At 40.7% G+C, this 17,998-nt stretch overlaps 1 protein-coding gene across 1 annotated transcript in view; it reads right to left on the reverse strand.

Moving 5' to 3' along the window:
- Positions 1–2,938: 2,938 nt before the first annotated feature.
- Positions 2,939–17,998, reverse strand: part of TBCE (tubulin folding cofactor E) — a 203,695-nt gene continuing 188,635 nt past the window's right edge. The window contains exons 12-13 of the mRNA XM_018571352.1: positions 5,235–5,388; positions 2,939–2,985 (exon numbers count right to left, since the gene is read on the reverse strand). Coding sequence (XP_018426854.1) covers positions 2,939–2,985; positions 5,235–5,388 — 201 coding nt within the window. The remainder of the gene's footprint in view (positions 2,986–5,234; positions 5,389–17,998) is intronic.

Below are 17,998 nucleotides of genomic sequence, written 5' to 3' on the forward strand. Positions count from 1 at the left end.
AAAAATTTTAGGTGGTGGCCTCTAGTCCTTGTTAGAGAGTTTAAAGTAGAAAGTTTATTGCGGATGTTGCCATTTTTTACATTAAAATCATGTCCCCTCTTAATTGCCTCACTTCCAGCGTGAACAAGTTTAAATTTAGCAACCTAGTCTCATAGCTTTGTTCCTCCAGCCGCTTAAGTAGTTGTGTTGCCCTTCTCTGAACTCTCTCCAGCTCCAGGACATCCTTTCTGTGGATTGGTGATCAAAACTGAACTACATACTCAAGATGAGGCCGAACCAGCGATCTATAAAGTGTCAAGATTATCACTTTGTCTCCACAGTACGTTCCCTTTTTGATACAAGACAGTACTCTGCCAGCTTTGTTTGCCACAGCCTGGCATTGCAAGCTATTATTCAGTCTGTGGTCTACTATGACCCCCAAATCTTTTTACATTTCTGCCTTTCCTAGACGAAAATCAATTAATGTGTATTCCGCTTGCCTGTTTTTAACCCCAAAATGCATTACTACTTACATTTATCAATATTAAACCTCATCTGCCATACAGTTGCCCACTCCCCTATTTTATTCAGGTCCTCTTGTAATGTTATACTGTCTACGCCCGTGTCTATTACCCTCCCAATTTTAGTATCATCTGCAAACACAGATACATGGCTATTAACACCTTCCCCAATATCATTAATAAACAGGTTAAACAGTATTGGGCCTAGCACACAACCCTGGCGCAGACCACTCATTACTGTAGCCTATTGTGAAAATGAGCCATTTATCAATACTCTCGGGACACGGTCCTGGAGCCACTTCTCTATCCATGTACACACCATTTCATCTATGCCCATAGATTTCAGTTTGTGTATAAAGCGTTTATGTGGTACTGTGTCAAATGCTTTTGCAAAATCCAGGTACACCACATTCACTGGTTTTCCTCTATCCAGTTCTCTACTCACCTCTTCGTAGAATGTTAGTAGGTTGGTCTGACAAGTACGGTCATCATCATCATCATCGGTCTTCATAAATCCATGTTGATTATCACTTATTATACCAATGTCGCGGGGAAAAAAACACTAAATAGTCCTTTATCATTCCCTCAAACAGTTTATATACTATTGATGTAGTCTGGTCTGTAGTTCCCAGGTTTGCATCTTGAGCCTTTTTTGAATATTGGTACTACTGTTGCCTTACGCCAATCAATTGGGTCCCGTTCCAGTCATTAATGAGTCATTGAAAATGAGGAATAACGGTCTCACTAGAACATGGTTGAGCTCTTTAAGTACCCTGGGGTGCAGGTTATCCAGTCCTATTGATTTTTTTGCATTAAGTTTTACAAGTCTTTGTTGAACCCCGGCTACCGTCAACCACTGTGGTATTTTATGCATTGAGCTATTCGCATTCTTATCTCCATTAAACCCGTCTTTTTCTAAAGTGTATATTGAGGAGAAAAATGGGGAAAACAAGTTTACATTTAAGCGATCGCTTGTAGTAGGTGCAGGTGTGTAGCCCTCCGCCTTCGCTGCCGGTCCCAAGATCCGCTGTGCCCAGTGCGGCTGGGACCGGCACGGCGACTCTGTCAGTGGAGATCAGTACACAATCTCCCTTTGATCTCCTCTCCGGTCCCCGCATGCAGGAAGTGATGTATACTACATCACCTGCTGCTTTCAGTGTCATTTTCCGGTTACAGATGCTGGTGAGAAGCTGCTGAAGCAGATCTCCGTTTCATCAGCTTCTATGGGGGTCCCTAAGTGACATTAGGGGTCTTGGAGACCCCTGATGCCTCCTTAAAGAGAACCTGTTATGTGAATTGGCTATCACATAGGGGGTTTCTATGATAGCAAAAAAGTTAAGTGTAAAAAAAAGTTTCAAAAAAATTAAAGCATACAAATATAAAGACGATTAAAAAAAATAGTCACAAAAAAAACAGTAAAATAACACATTTTTTTTAAAAGTCCCTGTCCCTCCAATAAACACGCAAACATGCGTTGGGTGCAACAGCGTGCGAAAACGACAATTCCGCCTATTGTGCCGCACATTTACCCGAAACTTTTATGTTTCACGAAAAAATTGGGGTGATAATAAATGTTTCATAACATTTCATAGGGAAACAAGTTTTTTTTTTCAAAATTTAGGGTACTTTTTTTGTTATATAGTAAAAAATAAATTCCCAGTGTTGATCAAATACCACCAAAAGAAAGCTCCATCTGTCCCCAAAAAATGGTATAAAATTTGCTTCAGTATTGCGTTGCATGACTGAATAAATGTCAAAGTACTGCAGCGCTGAATACTGAAAAATGGCCTGGCCAGGAAGGGCGTTTAAAACCATGGTCTTCAAGTGGTTAAAACAATCCCACTTTTCATCAGTGTTCATATGTTAGAAATAAGTTGTCCCATTGGGTGTCATACACTAGGTGACACAGCATATCAAAGTTTGCCTTTCTGAAAATTAGCATTCTTGTCAGAACAAACACACTTCTCTTTTCTGTATCCAACATTAAAATTATTCATCCAGTGGTCCCTATTACTTTCATTTATTTCTTTTGATTAAATCATCACAGACACAGGGATCCAGTCTATGTATATTATACATTGGACTGAGGAGTGGTTCCTGTTTCAGTGGGAGTGTTAGAAAGCATATATATTGATAGGAGGTTTACACCACTATACATCTGTTGCTATGATTAAAAATTTTTTTTTCTAGGCTTACGTTATATCTTCACCACAATAATGTGATGGAGTATATTTTCAATATTGTTTATTTATAGATTGTTATTTATGTATAGTTGCATGCACTATATATATCTATATCTATATATATAGATACAGGTGAAACTCGAATAATTAGAATATCGTGCAAAGTTCATTTAATATATTAAAAACATTTGCCTCTAAAGTACCCCAAGGGCAAAGTAAACTTAACCAATGTACACAGATCAGATTAACCCTCAATTAAAATCCCCTCAAAGTTCTACAACTGTGCATTTCCTCATCAAAAACTGGTAAAAGCATAATAAAGGTTGTTAATGATTGTATACTTTGTATCTAGTCTGTCATGAAACCCAACAATTATAAAGTGTGAGTAATGTTAGATCAACTTCAATAAACTAAATGGTTTTGGAGAGTCTTCCTTTTCTTCTTTTATATCATTTATGTAGAGTGTGACGTACGCCCGGCCCAGACCCGCTGTACTTAAATCCCACGTGACCATACACAAGTCTGAACCGAGCGTGAGCGTCAGAAGGACGTGGCGATACCACTCTCAGCCTCACCCTGCGCAGAGATTTCCCAGCTCGCAGGACAACAATCTCAGGCCAGCAGACTGAGAGCGATCGTCACCAGGGTTGGTTAACTCTGCAGTTAACCTGTTACCCACAAACTTCCACTGCCACCATGTGTTTTTCGGAACACAAAACGCGCCCAGCAAATGCTGCAACAATTTAAACACTTAAACAATGCCTGTGATGCTGCTGTCCTCTAAGACAGGAATATGACAGGATTCACTATACAGTAGCGCTCTTCAGAGAGCAAGGATACTTTAAGTTCGTATTTAGAGCGTAGAGATAAGCTTAGCGATTTTTTATATCGTCCTTTATAAAAGAAACGGTGCAGAAAATATACAGAAAAAGATTTAATAAAAGAGACACAATATATATACAATGCCATGCCTTTTATTAATGACCGCCATAAAAGCTTACAGAGATATGTTTGAATTCCACTCGGACTGGGCAATAAAAGATCACAGCCAGAGCATCTCTTCTGTGGAATGTGGAATGTGGTGGGGGCCTGTCACATCACTAAATGAAGCCCTGCAGGTGCTCTGAACTGGGGGAACAAACAAATTCTATTTTTAATATTCAGACTCAGACCCCCTTATCGTCACATAGAGTATTTAAGAGAGAGAAAGGGTTTAAGAGGTGGAGGAGTGGATATTTTGTTTACCCTATTTTGGGAATAGTGCTTTCTAGCCTTTTTGATTCAATCTCAACCTGCTCCAGTGAGTTTACCCAGTGAAGTTGTCATGTACATTTTTGAATATTGGGAGTTTTGCACACTGTACCATGGTGGACATTTGCTAAATATCATGAACTATATTTAATCACAGACGGATACTTGCAACAGTTGAGTTGATGTTGCACCTTGATAATGTTTTTACCAAGATTGCACACAGAATTGTTTTTTATTTGCCTATTACTAATTGTATTTGTTTAAAATGTTGTACAGCTATTATACTGTTCATCCACTAGGATTTTACTGATTTTTATTTTATTTAGATAGCTTTTATCTAGACATGATTTAAATAGGAGCACTGTGTTCAAGTAATTATATTGTTAAACATATAACTGATTCCAAGAGACACTGTTCAAATATATTATTATCCAACATGGTTATTCACTAAAGGGTGAAGGAGTATGGAGAAGGCAGGAGAACAATCTAGGACAAAATAGCTGATTTTTTAAAAATTCTCCAATTCAGCTCACTTTCCAGTTTAGCTGTGTTGTCCTAGATTGTTCACGTCTCCTGCCTTCTCCAAAATCTTCACCCTTTTGTGAATAACCCTGCAAGTCTTTAGATAAGACTTTCCTTGTTGACTTTGTCACAATTTGAAGATTGCCCCTCCATCTTAGAATTACAAAAAGTAACACATTTATTAAATATACTTAATTTCTTATACTGTAACTAATGATTTATCTTCTTCCGAATAAATAAGCCATGAAAGAGAAATGACAATTCAATTTAAATGCTGCACCTTCCTTGCCTAAACAGACAGGGCATAAACTTGGGGGGCATGAGAACAATTAATTGGTGCCTGTAAGGAGAGCTATAATGAAGACTCATAAAAAGTAAAGACAAAGACTATATTGAGGATATGTTTACACCATGCCCAGACCAGATATGGACATTTTTGCTGTGGGTTTTTTCTAGCTTAAAATGGGTCTTCAGGTGGAGTCCAGTGCGTTCTGGTGCGTTGTCATGTGTTCCAGTGCGTTCCAGACCAGAGAAAATGAGACAAGCAGTGGTTCTTTTTCTGGACCGGAATGAGTTTTAAGAAACTGTAGGTTTCATATTGACCTGCAGCCACACCAAATATGTAACGTGTACACTTTACGTCTGGTTAGGAAAAACTGAGATAACTTAATTACTCATTATGGAGTTTTAAAAAAATGTTGTGGTTAAACAGTGCGCAGCTAAAATAAAGGTATTAACTGAATTGTAAATGAACTATAAAAACATCGTTTTCCCTTACTTTCAATAAGAGCAGTGTATCGTGGATGTTCCAATAGAAACGTCAGAGAGGGATTATTGAATTCACTTTTATTACTTCCACCTGCTTTTAGCCAATTCATTCCAAACATTTTTCTGTAATCAAGTTCGGCTCCTCTCCTTTCTTTTTGCAAGATCTGTTGAAAACATTAAAAAGTGATCTTTTATGGAAAACGTTACCTCTTACTGTAAATGATAGATTAATGCCCCCCATCTGCTTTTACATGTTATATTCATCTTCCTTGCAGTTTTTGAATAAAATGGGACAAATGGAACCTATATTACATCATACATGTATAACTGCCCTCTGTAGGAATTATGACAGTTTATTACTTTAATGTACCCTTAGCAGGGGGACTCACATAACACCTGTAGTTGTCCAATGAAATGAACTTCGTATGGTTTACATTCAACCCCAGTAGTATACTCGCTTAATTCATAGAGTATGCTAGCGTTTAGTAGAAGTGGTGGTAGTCTCCAGTGTGCACAAGGAGTCACATTAACCCCGGCAATTGTCCAACGTATAACTTTGTATGGAATGCATTCTATCCCAGAAAGCACACTGGTAAAAGCATGTAGTATACTTGCGGTTAGCAGAAGTGGTGGTAGCTGAGTGCACACGGAATCTCCAATAGCAAGACAGGTAAGCCTTCAGTTTCCTTAGGGGAACCCCTCAGTCTCAGGTCTGAGTTGGATGCATGCAAGTACGAGGAGGGATGCTCACCCCAGATGGCGGCTTCAACTGTGTGTAACAGCTGGCAGCAAATGTGGGGTAGAGCAGGCTGACAAGGGAGATCCGGAGTGGATGGATGGCTGGTGGAGATCAGAAGATGAAGGGAAAACAGCAAGACCCTGCACCAGGAATCCCGCACACTGGATCCTCAGGATCATTCAGCAGAGCGGAGGAGAGCTGCTGATATGAGGCAGTAACAGGTGTCAGCATGCGGCTGCAGAGAGGAAATTCCTTAGCGTCTTCTCATCAAGATTGACAGGACGCCGAGCACTTTCAAACTATGTGGCTTTAAGCCGCCGGCTGAGTGGAGGGGGTGGAGCTACCCACCGGAGATGAGGAGGGCGGCACTCGGTACGGACACCGCAGCGTCGCCCCACGTATCTCTGACACTCACAGACCAGGCATTGTAATGTTCGGTCCGGGTGAACTAACAGACTATATGGATCTCAACTGTGGTTTTAGGGTACGGGTATCAGAGTGGCAGCTGCACCTCGCTTGCCCCGTTTTTAGGAGAGGCTGAGAGGGAGCTGCCTCACATCATTTCCCCGCTGGGGTGAAGGCTTGGTGACCACGGAGTGTGGGGTTCAAGCTGGAGTAAGTAGAGAGTCAGGTGCAAATGATCAGCGATGGTGAGTATACACAGCAGTTTTATGTTAATCAGTAGTGAGGCGTTCTCACAGCAGTGGAGGTTCAGCAATCAATGGAGAGTATGCACAACAGTAAATATAACCAGCAGGTATGAGCATTCACAGCATTGGATGAGCATGGAGGTCATTATTCGGAGAGGCAACAAAGAGACCAAAGATAATCCTGAGGGAGCTGCAAAGCTCTGAAGCGGAGATTGGAGTATCTGTCCATAGGACCACTTTAATCCATACACTCCACAGAGCTGGCCTTCATAAAAGAGTGGCCAGAAAAAAAAAACATTGCTTACAGAAAAAAATAAGCAAACAGGTTTGTTGTTCACTAAAATGATGATTAGGATACTACCCAAACATATGGAAGAAGGTACTCTGGACAGATTAAACTAAACTCAAGCTTTTTGGGCTTCAAGGAAAACGCTATGCCTGGTGCAAACCCAAGACCGCTCATCACCCCGAGAACACCACAGTGAAGCATGGTGGTGGCATAATCATACTGTGGGGATGTTTTTCATTGGCAGGGACTGGCAAGCTGGTCACAACTGAAGGAATGATGGATGATGCTAAATACATGGAAATTCTTGAGGGAAACTTGCCAAGGGGGTAAATACTTTTGCAAGCCACTTATAAATACACTTGTAATAAATACATGAAACTCCATGACCAGAAGCCTATAACCACAGTTGATCTGGAGGAAGACAGAAAAGCCTATAAAACACGGTCCAATGTGTTTAAACAGGGAGAAAAAAAAATATCTAAATTATTGAAAATACAGGAACCTTGGGTCAAATATTACATATCTTCTAATTTAGCTGCTCGCCATCTTATTCGATGATGGTACAGATGCAGTTAATAGCTTCTTGAGAACAGTAAAGACCTAGTGGTTTATAATCCTTTTTCCTCTCTTTTTCCCTTAATTTCTCTCTGCCCCATCCCCCCTTTTTATGTAATTGTTCTTATTTTTACATATCTTTATAATGTATGTTGAAAACCAACATCAAAACACAATCTAGCCCATGACAAAATCTAGTAATCATAGAAGAATAGATTGTAGCAATTACAAAATGCTTAATTTCTTCTTCCACTCAGTACCCACAAGGTATGAATAATAGACAATACTAAATAGCTAGTTATGTTAAATTATATGTCTTGTTTATTGACTGTAACATATAGACATTACCTCAATACAGCTGAAACATAATTGTGTCATGACTGTAAAACATTTACATTACAACACAGTTACATTAAATTGTTAGCTAAACAAGAAAAAACATATTTGCGTGAACATGATTGGATGACTGAAGCAAACTCAGCTTTTCCTCACTCATTTACATACACTTTACAAAATGAGCATGCTCTATTCTTTTGACAAATAAACCCCAATGTGTCTAAACACCTTGGTGCAAAAAAAAAAAAGTCGGCATAAATGACAAAGAGAATACACAAAAGTATACTTTGTTGGTAACTGTGTGATAACATTGTCCAAGCTAGAATATATGACAAAAAAAAAATCACAGACAATATTTTGCATATTGGTTTTGAAATCCCAAAACTGCTTAACATGCAACTCTCCCTTAGCTGTCTTCTCCATTACTGGCTATTTAATACTTAAGATTAATACAAATTAAAGTAGGCTACACCAATAGCACCTAACTAGTACAGAGCTTGTCACTTTGATATATTCAGTTGAAAGTCTTGAAAGCATTGGTTCTTTGTACAATTTAAAGAGGAACTCCAGGATTTTAACCGGTTGCCGTCCGCCAGTTGTAAAAAAACGGACGAACGGCACTGCAGCATTGGCGGGTATTGCTATTATATAGGGGGATTGTTATGAAAGTCTGCCGTCCGTCCGTTTTTTCTTAACGGGCGGACGGCAAGAGGTTAATATTGTAAAAAATAAAATAAAAACCAGTGGTGAATAAATACCACCAAAAGAAAGCTCTATCTTTCCCCAAAAAATGATATAAAATTCATTTCAGTACAGCGTTGCGTGACGGAATAAATGTCAGTCAAAGTACCGCAGCGCTGAATACTGAAAAATGGCCTGGATGGGAAGGGGGTTTAACACCGCCGATGTCAACTGGTTAAAGAACTAACGCTTGCAGTGGGGCTACCCCTACATTGCAAGGGTTAACTGCTCGTTTTGTTCTGGGGTGCAAATAAAGAAAATATACTCGCCTGATCTTCAGTCTAGCTGCTAGACCAGTCCTTTCAGCCTCTTCTGCTCTGGGATTCGGTGGTCTAAGGACCTCTGACGTCATAACGTCTAATGCAGGTTCATTAACTTGCATTAGCCGTGAGGGTGCAGAGAGACATTCCACAGCCAGAGCGAAGGGAGAGAGAGGTGAACGCTGACTGCCGCAGGACTGAGGATCAGGGCCTTTATTCCGGCCCTTGGGAGAAAAACGATTACTTATTTTGTTAGGTTTATAAAATATCATTAATCAATTCATCATCACATTATAAACTTAATACCTTAGTGAAAAAAATGTGCAAATCCAAATAAAGATGTGATCATCAATAAGTGGTCATCTGTAAGTCTATAAGCCCAGCATCAATAGTGTCTCTAAAGTAAAACTCCTCCAATGGTGCCCAAAAGGTGAATATGCGTCTCCCTGTGAATTTAATTACCCAACTTTTCAACACTCCACCACCACTGCTACAAACACTGTTCCAAACTCCAAAACCTCCACTTTTCCCTGTGAATCCACTCTTTTGACAGTCTTTCACCTGCCCATGAGACCTTCTGACAAAAAGTCTGATATAGCAGATTCCCTTTTGCAAAACTGGTCTCCTCCGTGTCCACCGCTGCACAGAGATCTTCTCACAATAGGTTTCTTGTAACTTCCTGTCCCCTCCTTCGTCCTCCAGCTGGCAGGATTACACCTGTCACTCCCAATTGCTGTACACCACTCTCCTCTGTATCAGCTGCTCTCATTCAAAGGATCAAACAAACACCATAGCGCACACCATTAAAATGCTTCTAATATTTAAGATTTACTCACATAAAAAAGAGGAATCACAACTAGGGATGCACCGATACCGATACTAGTATCGATATCGGTGCCGATTCCAAGTATTTGGGCAAGTACTCGTACTCGCACACAACGGTAAAATATCAATCCCTTCTGAATCACAGATGCTGCACAGAAAGCAATCTTCACTCGTGCACACTGTTCCTAAGCTCCGCCCTACGCACGTTACCTCAAATACTAAGGTCTGGTTTACACCTGCGCGTTCCAAGAACGCTTAACGCACTTGCGGTGCCATTAATTTCTATTGGCACCCCAAACGCGGCCGGCAAGTTGCGCGTGTTTCCGCTTGTGCAAAAGGATATGACCCCATTCAAATCAGTCGGGGACCCCCCCTGGCAAAGCACCCTCCCCATGTTGAGGGCATTTGAACTGGCATGGTGCTCTGCTAGGCTGCTGCTCGGATCAAAGGTTTGATAAGGGTTTTTAGGGGGGCCCCTACGCTTTTTTGGCGTTGGTGTCTCCAGTAAAATTCCTACCAGACTAAAGGGTCTGGTATGAATTGGGGAGGGCACTTCATGCTGTTTTTTTTAATGTTTAACAATATAAAATTCATTCAAAATGACATTTGGAAATAATTCTGGATACGTTTAGATTTGTTAGTTTTTCATTCATAATTCACATGCATCCCAATTTCAATTCGGAACTAAACGAATGACTAATGTACAGCATCAGACAATGATCAAACACTAGCTAAAAGCATTTGATTCTAGAGGTTCTACTCAGTCTGTGTAAATTATTTTCAAGGATTGCCATGTACCACAATGCACTGACTGTACCGCCCCTCACCTAATCACAGGTCCAGTTATACTATAAATTAAAACACGCCTCCCAAGGCTACCATACTTTTTCTGTCCTCACTGCTCAAGCTGGTTATACTAAGAATATTTTTGATTTTTACCCTCACCTTGCCGGTTGTTTCTGGCCTGCCGCACAGGTTCAGCCTCTCCTTGTTGTGAAGTTCCCTTTGTTCAGATGGGAAGCCTCCCCCATATGTTCAGAGTTTCTGGTGCAGGAAATGGTCTCTTGGGGTCCTTTCATATTCGGATTCTTCCTCTATCATTGCGGCATGTTGAAGACACCTGTTTGCTCCTGGTCTTCTGATTTCGAAGAAACCATGACTCAGCTGCATCATCAGAAACTATGGTTGTACTGGAATGATCACATGCATGCCAAGATGACAAGTAGGATCCACTCCATTTTCCTACAATTAGTTTAAGTAGTGAATATGCTACTATTTCCTATGGCTTTGCAGTCCTGCTTTGCTCTGGCTGAATCTTTGAATATCTGTTATTATGCCTCTAGATCTATTCAGTTGTCCATGTGTGCTTAAACCTTACAGGTGCATTGCAAGGAAGTATGCTATTCTGTGGTGCTACTAATGCCTTAGTTCACATGAGTCAAACTCAAGGCCCAGGGGCTGAATCCGGCCCACCAGGCCATTTTCTAGACTTCTACTTTCAGATCTAGGTATTAAGTTATTACTAAAACCAGTGATAATCGAATGCTAAGGCAATTATGATACAGATTAGATACATTTATATAGTCTTACAGATACCTTTGAGGGCAACCATAATGTTGATGCGGCCCGCGATTAAATTGAGTTTGACACCCCTGCCTTAGTTGAAGCTTGCAGGTTTTCCACTAAAAATCCATTAGTTTGCTTGTGGTGCTTTAATTTTGCAGGTGCTTGCTGAGTGCAGACTGCTAGCACTTATAGCTCTGCTACTAAAGCTTTACTTGGATCTTACAGAAATCTGTTGTTTGCGAACTCTGTCAGCTTCAAAGCTTCAATCTTGTGCCTTAACTCTTTGGGTGCCTTTCATGTGAGTATTTTTTCTGCCACCTGTGGTTCATCAGCGCGGTTAATATTTAATATATATTTTATGGAGTCGTTGCCTCATTTGCAGGCTTATTCTGCCTCATATACTGTAATCCTTTTATTGCCTCATGTATACAGCATTGTGCTATACCCCTTCATTGCCCCGAAGGCGAGTATGTGGCTACCATGTACACAGCATTGTTAGTGTCCAGCTGGTTCTGACAGATACTATTTAATCATATTTAATCATATCAATCCTCTTCAGCTTATCTGTGACAGCAAAGGTTGGACCATGTGTTCAATCCCCAGATGACACTAACCCCTTCCCCCAAGAGACCGGCTACATTCTATAAGGTGAGGGTCAGGTAGGTAGAAAAAAAAGTGCACATGCAATGGCACAATTAAATTTAAATATTTTCAGCTCTATTGTGAGCACTGTTTCTCGGAGGGCATATGTAGGGGTTAATAAATTGTAAATCTCCCCAGCCCTTTGCCACTGCTGCTTCTCAGAGTGCATATGCATGGATTTCTGGATTATACTCTCTCCAGCCCTATTGCTAGCACTGCTCCACAAAGCCAGAGTAAGCTGCTACAGTATCTGAACACATTACAAGAAAAGTACAACCTTGTGAGCAGTGCTGGGCCTGCGATCATCTGGCAGGATGCTGTGGCAAGTTTCCCCTGCAGGTGCAGTAGTAAATAAAGAGGCAAAAAGGTAGAGGTCTGAAGTCTTAAACAGAGGCGATGTACTTTATGAACTGTCAATTACTAGCCCAGTCAAGCAGCTGCATCCGCCACAAATTCCCCTCTAGCCCTAAGGCAGTCAGTTACAGAGTATCGCCAGCATACATCTTAGGTTATAATTCACTGGCAAGGATTCCCTTACCGTGGGCCTTTAGTCATCCCCTAATCAGGGCAGTTAAAAAGGCCATATACTGGGAGGAATATATACCCATTCAAGACAAGGTTTGTTGCTCTAACGTATCCTCATGATCGACGCAATAGTCATCATGCTAATTTGGCATCAGGACACCTTATATGAGTAAATAAAGTTTATATCTGGTTCTGGAGCACCCATAGGCCAGTACTGGCTCTTACTTGCCAGGGCAATCCATACTTAGCCAAAGAAAACAGAAGCAGACTTTTTAGCTGACAATAAGGTCTCAGGGGCATGGTAATTACTGAATGAAATAAATCAGCAAGTGACTTTATAGTAAAGCTGCTATGGATATGCTGTGTTGCTCATCCGGGACTGCACATACCTTGTGTTGGTGCAGATCTCACCACACACAACAATACTGGGGGGAATTTATCAAAGCAATTACCGCAGTTTTAGCCTCTTAGATAATTTTTTTAATGTGCAAATCTGTATTTTTTTTAATATTCAATTTTTATTAATTTTCTTCAATAAACAAAATTAACACATACAAATAGCACAGCCATGCAATCGTCATTTCCATATCCCTTCCCTTCAACATTTCAAAATGTGGAGAGGAGGGTCGGCTATTCATGTACCTTATGTAGGCAGAAACGTCGCTGGCGGGTACCATGTAATACAGGTTAACCAAGACGTTACAAAAAAGAAAGAAAAAGAGAAAGAAAAAGAAAAGAGGGACAAGTGGGGGAGAGGAGGGGGAATTGGGAGTCCGGTACTCCTATCTTAAGTCCCTTGCAAGTGCCTTAACCTTCAATTTTAAATTTATTTTTTTCCTGACTCTGAGTACTCCTATTCTGTCCTGTCATGACACAATATCCCTTCTGTTATTTGTTAGAACAGTTCCGTCCTGTGTCCTATGGGTTCCAGATGTTCGTATGAAGTTATTCCACGGTTGCCATCTTGACTCAAATTTTTCAAAAGTGTCCCTCTGTAGAGACGTCAGTTCCTCCATTACTCTGTAGTAATCTACTCTTTTATACCAGTCTCTCGTAGTTGGAATAGTATTTTTGTTCTAATATAACGGTATTAAGGTCTTTGCCGCATGTATTAAAGTCAAGGCTAATTATTTTTTGTAAATAGATAGTCTGCGCTTCTGGAGGGAGGTAGTATAGAAGGAATAAATAAATAAATAATTAAATATTTGGAAATAGTGAATAAATCTGGTAAACCCAGAGCAGCTCTGAAATGGGGATTAAAGAAATCCCTACGGTAATCAATAAAAATAAAAAGCGAATGTGTATAAAAGGTGAAAACTAGGTTTTCAGGCGAGTCGGCCTGGAGCCTATTAATATGTATTAGATGTGATTAATGAACCAATACAAAAGTGCTGTAATAGGGATAAAACATAAAAAACAATCAAATTGTCCGATGAAGTCATATAAAAATCTTGTGAAACATCAAAAAGTGTTCCCTATGGAGAAAGTTCGGTGAACGGTGAACACCGTGTGCAAACAAGGATAGTAGTGTATTTACAGGTGGTCCGAACTGCCCCTCTCGGGTGGGTACTCACCAAATAGAAGTTGGTCAAAAGAGCTCTTAGTGAGTAATAGCGTAGTTGGACTTGAGCGCAAACGTATTCTCTACGGGTCCCGGCAGGCGAACACTTGGCTTTCTCCCCTATATCGCTGGCTGTATCTCAGGGATGAGGAGATCGATCCTTTTAGACGCGGTGTTGGCAAAGTGCTTTGTCGTGGTCCCACAGGGTTTTAGAGACGAACAAAGAAGAGACCCTTCATAGCGTAGTATGTAAAACCATAAACTTTTATTCCAATACGGCTCACAAGGCAAAAAATTCCGGCCGGCTAGAGCAGCTCAGGAACAAGCATAAAAATCTCGTGTCTAACAAACTAGCATCTGCCCTCCTTGACGCGTTTCGTCAGGTGACTTCCTCAAAAAGAAGGTCTATAGCTAATTATTTTTTGTTTCTGTACGTCCGTCCAAGTGGTCTCCAACTCCTGCTCCCATTGTTCCAGGTATGATGGAAAAGAGTTAGATTGGCATTCTAATAGAATCCTATAAAGTTGGGATATCCCGTGGCGTGGGGGGTCAAGTAAAGAAAATATTTTTTCCAAAGGTGTAAGATCCAAAATTGTACGTAGTGGCCTTGTGAGTGACGAAATAAAATGGGATAGTTGTCTATGTCTCCACGTGTCTAATGGATAAGTCCCCCATTGTCCTCTAAGGGAATCTAGTGAGCGTGACCTGTTTCCGTCACATACTTGAAAAAGTTTTAAAGTGGAGTGTGTCGACCATTTAAGATAACCTGTATTGTATAGTCCCGGTGGGAAGAATACGTGATCATTCACTGGCATTATAGGTGAATTTTATTGGCCTATCAGCCGGGCATATAGTGAATTCCATATAAATAAGGTGTGACGAGTGAGAGGTGATATTAAAGAGTGTAATTTCTGATATTCCTGTGGTATCCAACAAATAGTTGATATAGTTTGAGCAGCAAGTGCGTTCTCTAGTTCAACCCATTTTTTTGTTTTAGTGTGGTAATGTAGGTCCAGCATTCTATTAAGTGCAACAGCCTGGTAATAACATTTAAAATCTGGTAGTGCTAATCCTCCCTGGCCTCGGGTCCTCCTAAGGACTCCATATGAGATCCTAGCGGAAGACCGTTTCCAGATATAGCGACCGACAACTAGAGGTGAGGAAAATACCTAGATATTGGATTTTATGACTCCGCCAACCAAAGGGCAGTGTTTCTTTCAGGGAGGAAGCAATATGGCCTGGTGTAGAGATATTTAGGATTTCAGATTTTGACAGGTTAATTTTAAAATTTGATATTTGACTAAAGGATTCAAATTCTTGTAGCAGTGATGGGAGCGAAATCTGGGGTTGTTGAATAAAAAAAAGAATATCATCCGCGTAGGCGGCTAGTTTATGTTCTATAGTACCTACTGTAATACCTGAAATATTACCATTATATCTTATGGAAATGAGAAGAGGCTCTAATGTTAAAGTAAATAATAATGGGGATAGCGGACATCCTTGACGTGTACCATTGTGCAGAGTAAAGTTGTTTGAAAGATGGCCATTTACCTCGATTTGGGAGGTGGGGTTCTTATATAGGGCCATTATCCCTGTCAGAAATCTAGGTCCCATCCCTACTGCTTGTAAGGTAGCCCTCAGGTAATCCCAATCCACTCTGTCGAACGCTTTTTCTGCGTCCGTAGACAGAAACAAGGTATGGTTTGAAGAGGTGGAGGTATAATGAATTAAGCTAATTGCTCTTTGGGTGCTATCTCTTGCCTCCCTACCGTGTATAAAACCTGTTTGATCTGATGTTATTAAATGTGGCATCAGGCCGCTAAGTCTATTGGCCAAGACTTTAGCATATACTTTAATGTCGGTATTAAGTAATGATATCGGCCTATAGCTGCTACAAGTGGTTAAATCCTTGCCTCCTTTAGGAAATACTGATATGTGCACGTGTAGTGTAGTTGGCACTGGTGGCTCTCCATTCAGGAGTGAGTTAAAGTATTTACATAAGTGAGGAAGTAGACTATGTTTAAATATTTTGTAATAGTGTATTGTGTAACCATCTGGCCCTGGGCTTTTCCCACTTGCCATATTGGCCATAGCCTGCTGAATTTCTTCTACATTTATAGGGGATTCCAGGGACTCCATAGAGGCCATAGAAATGGCAGGTACCGTAATTGATGTTAAGTAGGTCTGAATGCGAGTTAAATGTTGGTCTTTGGTTTGGGAGGCAGATTCAGGTCTCACATGATATAAGGATGAGTAGAATTCTTTAAAAACACTAGAGATGGCAGGTGTTGTATATACCATATCATCCTGTTTAGTTTTTATTTTTGCCACGAAATGTGTGCGTTGTTTATCTTTCAGCAATCTAGCGAGGGCTTTTCCTGGTTTATTACCCAGTTTGTAAGACCGCTGGGAGAGATAGTTAAGAGATCTCTTATATTTTGCATCTACCTCCCTTTTTAATTCTTCCCTCACTTTCGTCAGATCCATAAGGGCCGAGGCTGTCAGCGTTCCCTTATGGATTTGCTCTAATGCTGCAACTTTGTTTGAAAGTTCTATCACTTTCAAAGTATGTTTCTTCTTTTTATAGGAGCCCTGGGAGATAATTATTCCCCTTATTGTTGCCTTATGCACCTCCCAAGCTATGCCTGGTGGCATCCCCCCTTCAGTATTCTCAGAAAAATAATAATGTAGTTCTTTTGTAAGGTCAGACCTAATCTTATTATCCCGCAGTAAGGATTCGTTTAACCTCCATACAGGAGGTGAACGTTTATCTCCTGGCAGCCTCAAAGTGACCCTCACTGGAGCATGGTCCGAGAGGGTAGCAGTGAGAATAGTTATATCTTGTATAATCCCGAGGTGGTAGTGATCTATAAATATGTAATCTAACCGCGTGTACGTATCATGCACCGATGAATAGGCGGTATAGTCCCTCTCTAGTGGATGAAATACCCTCCAAACATCCATCAATTGTGACGTATGTAAGAGTGCTTTAAAAGTTTTAAGTCGTTTAAAAGATATATGGGAACGTCCCGAAGATAAATCAAGAGATGGATCCATATGAATATTAAGATCTCCTGCAAGGACTATTGTACCTTCTTGATAGTCCATCAATTGATGGAGCGTTCTACATAAAAACGTGGTTGGGGCTTTATTAAGGGCGTATATTGAGGCAAATGTGAACAAGTGGTTGTCGATTGTCCCTTTTAGAAAAATATATCTCCCGTTAGGATCTACAACTGTGGATGTGTTTAAATTTAACGTTTTTATGGATGCCGATTGCAACTCCCCTGGAATTACTTGAATCCGAGGTGCTATAGTACCATAAAGGATAGTGCAGGGAAGATAAACGCACATGAGTGTGATGGGATAAATGCGTTTCCTGCAAAAAGGCTATATCACAGTTAGCTTGCCGCAATTCGTGCATCAGCTGGTGCCTCTTTGCAGGCATGTTGAGGCCTCTGACATTATACGCCAGTACACTATATTTTGCCATCGGCATTCATAAATAAGGCATATCTTTACCACCACTGTTAGTACCGGACCTCCCCCAGGGACAAAGGGAGCAAAGGCATTAAGGGAAAAGAGAAAATTAGACATATATAGACGAGGGGAAAAAAACCCATATATTTAAAAAACATTAACAATGTAATTCTTAACAGGCAATGTATACACCTTGTGTATCCATTACCTAAGTCCAGATACTGGATTAGTGCGAGCTCCTCAGAGCTATTGTCGCACTTCGTAGGGGACGTGGCTACTCCATGTGGCCGCCATCTGTCCTGCTCTCCCATATGAAGAGCCCTACAGAAAGAAGGCCACCACACTGAGCCCCCACGTGCCCCACCTGCACTCTTAGGCCGCCGCATGACCCCCCCCCCCGGGTGGGGGGGGGGGGCGGTATAATAGATAACTTAATAAACTCACAACGTCCCAACTTGGAGATTCCTAGGGAATTAATCGTATATACCTTAGCACTAAGCCCTATGCTACCTACCAGGCTGTTACCTAAATTCAACTATTTTCCCCCATCTACACTCAGCCCTTATATGGAGCTCTTAGTGTACGTAAGGTATCATATCAATTAT

This window comes from Nanorana parkeri, unplaced genomic scaffold (genome assembly GCF_000935625.1).
Source record: "Nanorana parkeri isolate BGI_ZX_2015 unplaced genomic scaffold, ASM93562v1 scaffold1739, whole genome shotgun sequence".
NCBI classification, from domain to species: domain Eukaryota; kingdom Metazoa; phylum Chordata; class Amphibia; order Anura; family Dicroglossidae; genus Nanorana; species Nanorana parkeri.